Here is a 6,227-nt window from a genome sequence, read left to right as displayed (position 1 = left end):
AAGTGAGAGTCAGGTCATTTGGGCTGTCATAGGGAACCACCTAAGACAGTGGTAATTTTCTCCCATTCTTCTGACATGGAAAACAAGACAGAATTTAATAAAGGGCTACTCAAACATACTTGAGACACACATCTGCCAACAGAGGGGTTCAAAAGGTCTTTTAATAGATTAGCTTGCCTAAAACAGCAGACACTTCTCCAACAAGGTGCGTACAAGAGAATTATGTGCAAGTCTAAAAAATGTAACAAGACACACATATTCAACATTGTCAGCATGCTGTCTATTATTTTTTAGAATTCTTGCTTCACTGGACTGCCAGAGAAACTTTCTGCTCCAAAATGCTAACTATGTTTGCTCAGTGCCCACCACAATGGCACCCCAGTTCTGGCAGGAATATGTAAGGCTTCGGAATAAGTAAATAATAATTTGGAAAGGAGCTTTCAGACCTAAAACTAACTAGCTCTTCCCAAACATAAACCATCTGAACTACAACAACCTGGTAGTTGCAGTGCAAAAGCCAGCCAGCCCCATAATCCCTTCCATATAAGGACATCTCAAAGTGCTGTTTTTCTTCTGTCTCCATGACCTGGTGAAGGGCCACAGTGCAGACTAGCAATGCTAGTGATAGGAAAAAAAAAAAAAGAGGGTCTGATTCCCCTCAAATTGCTTCTGCTTTGACACAAGCCAGGAACCCCAAAACACCTGCAATAAAATCCTGTCAAATGTCACTGGCTGTCTTGCTTCCTCCTTCGCTCTCTAACTTTTAAAAAATATTTTAAATGGAGGCTAAACATTGTGTGCCAAAGCATAGCTACCCTGTGTGCTGGGGTGGGTGTGAAGGGACTCTTGGCCCAGGTGTTTGTCAGTAGTGGTTTTTGTAGACTGCTTGGTGAGTTCTAGCTCAAGTCTATTACTCCTGAGCAGCTTTGCAAAGAGGAGGATACATAGAAGCATCACGGTGACGTTCCTGGCTTGGTGGATGGATATTTATCATCAGAGAAGCCCTACAGCTGCCTCACTCTAATTCCTCTACAAGCTGCTGCCCTGCTGGCTGAAATTGTTGAAATGATGGTACAGAGCTATGGCACTGACAAAAGTTCAACAAATTCTCAATTCTGCATCAAAACCAGACTGTCCTGTTTGGCCAAGAAGCACTAACTGCAGCCTAAAGAGCACCAACCTCTTCCGAAATATTGCAATGTGCACCAAGAGCTTCGCAAAGGACTATCAGTAACAGGAAAAAGGCCACTGAGCATGTACTGGCAACCAGAATCCCTGACTCTGCTTCTAAAGGATGGGAAGTTCTGGGCTGTGACAGATACAGAGAGCTGCTGGCCCTCTTTTAGTACTTTCTGCCTTGGTCTCTTGCATCAAAGCTTCACCTAATCAGATGGCCTGGAGCTGCATTTGTGGTGAGTAGCCAGCAACCAATGAATTCTTGGTTTCTGAGGCAATGGTGTCAGATATTCTGGAGGGCAAAGTGCCCTGCCGGTCTTAGCAGAGGGGAGGCTGGGTTTTTTTCTCCAGGTGAAGAGGGAAGGGGCTGTATGTGGGAGGAGGGAAGCTCAGTATTGCCAGGGTATTCTTTTGGGAATGATTCTGGAGGAAAGACCAGAACGACGATAGCTCTGAAAGCTAGGGATGGAAAAAAGCATGTTTATACCAAAGTCAGGAACACCCAAATCAACATCAAATTCGTCTTTATTAGGAAGTTCTAGCTGAGACTGACCATGCTGACAAGTTTGACATCCTGTTTATCAACGTAACAGGACAATCCAAGGTACACTTAGAAAAAACACTTCGCAGACTGGTTTGAACAGGCTTTTATCACTCTAAACTAGTTTTTGCATGATCACATTTCCCACTCAGAGACAGAGCTACTCAATGTTACTACAGTGATCCACTAGCACTGCACACAGCTCCATTTGGAAGTCAAGCACTACGTAAAACTAATCTCTTCTGGGACTCTGTCCCAAAACAACTGGTACTCCTACCCCTCTTGGAAACCCTAGCTAAACCAAGGAGCACCTGCTCTGTAATTTATAGCTTTCTCTTGCCCTACACTAAAATAAGAATAGATGAACTTAGAAACCTCTCCAGCCAGCATGTGGGCTGTGCAGTGGATGAGAAGTCATGTGGTAGAGTCTGTGGAAAGACCAGATAGGTCAATCACAGACATAAACTTATGAATTAGGCAAAGATTTTTTTTTTTTAAATAATCCAAATACTCTGATCCCTCGCTGGTAAATCAGGGGCAATAAAGTCAAGGCCTGCCACAGCTGTGCCAAAGTGGCAATGAACATATAAGGTGAGAGAAGGGCCCTTATTTTAGCACCACCATTCAGGAGAGGGTAAGAGAGCCACAGCAAAAGTAACTGAAGGTGCCAGAGATGGGAATGGCCATGGTGCCTTCAGTGTGGCAGCAGGGAGTCCTCACAGTGCAACAGGCTGCCTTGAACAGTGAACTGAGGACAGGATTGACAGCAAAAAAACTCTTTTAAGTCAGCAATCCAGCTCTGCCACTGTCTCTCTGTACATCCTTAGTGAGAATTCCTAGTACATTCCTAAATGAGGATCCTTAGTCTTGGATTCCTATCAACAGTGATGGGGTAAAAGTTATGCACTTCATGGGGATATTGTAACTCCTAATTAAAATGTCACACTAGTACTAAAATTCACCAGAACACAGTCCAGATGCCAACAGTGCCCAAACCTCCTGACTGTCTGGAATACAGCCCAGTGAAACAATCCTGTAAGAGTGGGCAGCTAGGCAAATCCCAGGTTAGGCAACAGATCTGCACTGTTCCTGCAGGGACCCCACCATCTGTCTGTTCCTCCTTGTGCATTTAGGGGTGCCTTGAATAGTTATTTCATTTGACCTCCCTCAAAATCCTAAAGCTGGACCTGTGGACAATACTGCCATTGTGGTAAGGAACAGTCCACAATGTTTCAGAGAAGGGGTGAATAACTGTTACAAAAGCCTGCCCAGAAAGACAGAGAGCCACACACACAGGGAGAGAAAGGTAAACAAAATCCGATAAAAACCGGGAGAGAACATTGTTAACAAAGTAAGTGGTATCACTAGAGAAAAGAAGAAAGTCTAGGGAGAGAAAAGGAAAGAAAAACAGCTTTTGTGGTTTGTGAGCTTTGATTAATTCTGAGATTTAAAACATGGAATTTGTCCTTAAAATACCATCACTGGAGGATGGGAATGAAACTGGTCATGAAGTTCACACATGCTTATGTAAATACACATGCAAATAAGTTGTGTTCTTTGAGCTTTGGCCCGTTGCCTTTGCAGGCGGTATTTGATACTTAGAAGTTTGGCCACCCCTGCCTAGATCCAGGGTTTGGCGGATCAGGATGTCATAAATAGATACAAATGAGGAAAATGAAGCCATCCTACTAAAGATGATCATGATTGTTAAGAATCTGAAGGTCAAAAGATACATGTCACTTAAATTTCAAACCAGAGTATGCAAGGCAAATTACAAACCAAATAGCAGCTTGAACTTGTGCAGCTATGTCAACACTGCTAAAAGCCCCTTTGAAAGGCATGGCTAAATATATGGTACAGTGGTACTAGCACATGTAGAGAAAGATGCTGTTCCTACTTCACAGGGAACAGATTAGGCATTTGGGATTCACTTGCAGGACACTGGGAACAAGCAATTAAGCACTGGGCCAAAGACAGCATATTCCTCTTTGAAGAACTTGGTCCTCGTACAAGTTGTAGTCATGGAAGCGACAACAGCAACAGAGGGCCACCCCATGTGATTGCTGGCTACTACAAGAAAATGCCAGCATTTGTATCAGAGAGTGACTACTATTCCCCCAACATGAATGAAAAACAGCCACCCAACAGGTACTTAGAGAAACCAGCACTTGATGCTCAGATATAAGGCAGAAAGAAGTGTGCAGATGAGTGTACAGGGGAAGGAGGAGGGAATTTTGTGGGACAAGATGTGTCAGGGGTATATGGAATTTTTCTATGCATAAAAGCTATGCTGATATTCCCACAGATTTACATGATCCCACACATGTGGGGCTGTAAAGAATTCACCAAACTTTGAGGCACTGCCATGGTTTCAGACAGAACATAGGGAGTGCTCATCACAGACTCACTCTGATTCTACATTTTAATGCTCTCTTCCACATTATAAAGTCCCCCTTCTGGATCTCTCAAATTATTTTTTTAATGTGGTTGACCTATGGCCTTTGCTGCCAATTCCTATCGGACATCTCCAAAGTTCACAAAGCCTTTTTGCACATAAAGAATATGCTCTGAAATTTATTTTATTTCCCCTTGAACATAGTATTTGTTCTAAATGAGGATTAGTTTAAAAGCAAACAAAAGCTATGTGGGTAGGCACAAACAACAAAAAAACCCAAAGCCTATTTTAGCTTTATGAGGGAACATGAGTCAGAAGGATTAAAATTACATGAAGCATGTGACCATCTACTTTATTGTTCTTTTCAGTTATATCATGACCCTCATACAAGTGTATAATTAATTACTGTCCACTGTGTATGCATGAAAAGGGAATCTTCTCTTTAAAAAATAATAATAATATGCTTTGGGTAATCCTCAGAAAAGGTACTATATTGCTATGATTATAGAGTCTATCGATATTTTTTCGGCTCCAAAAATCCATAAAAGTTATACTTGACTTGTTAGGGGGCCCAATTATATGTTGACCCCATGTACAACTTGCCTTTTGTCCTATATTGCTTTTGTCCTATTGCCTTTTGCAATATCTTTGTATGTGGAATAAAAATACCAAGTCAGAATCTTTTTTTTTTTCAGTTCAGTTTTTATTTTAGTATTTTTAATACATTTAACCCTATGGGTCCTTTGTTATTTGATTCTCCTGTGGGACTTTGTAAGGGCAACAGCAGTTCAAGATGTGTAGTTACTGACTTGTATTCAGGGGGGAAAAACTGTTCTTCCTAAACCTGAACCTGAAAAAGTAGGGTTGACATAATTGCAACAATATGTTATTTACTGTTAACAGCCATGTCTTGAGACTTGTTTTTGCAGCCATAAACAATGTATTAACTTACTAACACATTTTTCCAAATAAGATAATTGGTTGTTTGGTAACCCTGAGAAAATTTCTGCTGTCCATTACCTAAAGCCTTTTGATTTTACTTAAAAGCTGTGAACATTAAAATAAATGCAAATGATTAGCACACATAAGGGAAAAACAAAGGACTCATAAACAGGAATGCATGTCTCTTTTGAAAAGCAAAACCAGACATGCTGGTGCAAAAGCTTGGAATGCTTAAACATGATAGAAACATGACTGATGAAAAGGATTTCCCCAGGGCAATTATTATCACTTAAAAAAAATGAAAGAGTTACTTACCAACCATTGCACTGACTTCTCCTGCCATCAGCAGTTCCACGGTGCTGTTATACAGGTTAACATCAATGATACCTTTCCGGATCGTTTCTCCTACTTTTGCTCCCAGTAATACTGAACCAGTGGTTTCAAAAATTGAAGCCAAAATACAAGCTTGGCGCAAAGTAACCACACCGGAGCCCACAGCAGTCCCAAAAGAATTGGCAACATCATTGGCACCAACTGAAAATGCCAAAATAAAAGCAATGATAAAACCCACAATAACCATCCACAGGTACTCAACCAGCGCCATCTTTCCCCCAAAGTGTGCTTGTAGGTAAATGCTTCCCCTTTGAAAATATTTAAATAGACAAAGCTGGAGGGTTCTCTAGCGGATTTGTAAAGCAGATTTCTTGTAAACAATGAGTTCTCTCTGGAAAGTGCTGGGTAGTGTGAAGAAACTGCTAACTGCTGATTTTCAAACTACTGTCAATACTGTTCATTTGGCTGTGTTCAGCGAGCAGTGAAACACATTCCATATTTTGCTTCCAAACTGGTACAAGTGTGATGTGCTGTCCTGCAACAGAAACACAAACATATAAACAATGAAATACGCTGCCGAGCTTGTAACACTGTGTCCTTTCAGAAGTAAAGAAATGATTTAAATCCACTAATCTAACTTTGGCATGTGATGCTTTGTACCATAAAGCAATTGAGGAAAAAAAATTAAAATTAGGTCACCTTCACAGCAATATACAGTTCTGGCATAAAAATCAGTAACCAAAAAACATACTGATCATTCTGAAAGGTTATATTTTTAATTTAAGCTGCACAGTGTGATTAGTTGGGGGGGGGGGCTTGGGTGGCGGGGGGGAAGGGAAA

The 6,227-nt window shown here is 41.2% G+C and overlaps 1 protein-coding gene across 3 annotated transcripts in view; it reads right to left on the bottom strand.

The window, feature by feature from the left end:
- The window catches only part of SLC20A2 (solute carrier family 20 member 2), a 97,121-nt gene that overhangs the window by 62,947 nt on the left and 27,947 nt on the right, over nt 1-6,227 (bottom strand). For all 3 annotated transcript variants that reach the window (XM_019522240.1, XM_019522242.1, XM_019522241.1), the window contains exon 2: nt 5,370-5,922. In XM_019522240.1, coding sequence (XP_019377785.1) covers nt 5,370-5,658 — 289 coding nt within the window. In that variant the 5' untranslated portion in view covers nt 5,659-5,922. The remainder of the gene's footprint in view (nt 1-5,369; nt 5,923-6,227) is intronic.

Source organism: Gavialis gangeticus, unplaced genomic scaffold (assembly GCF_001723915.1).
Source record: "Gavialis gangeticus isolate Ggan-Ray unplaced genomic scaffold, GavGan_comp1, whole genome shotgun sequence".
NCBI lineage: Eukaryota > Metazoa > Chordata > Crocodylia > Gavialidae > Gavialis > Gavialis gangeticus.
This window is presented reverse-complemented; position numbering and strand designations above follow the sequence as displayed.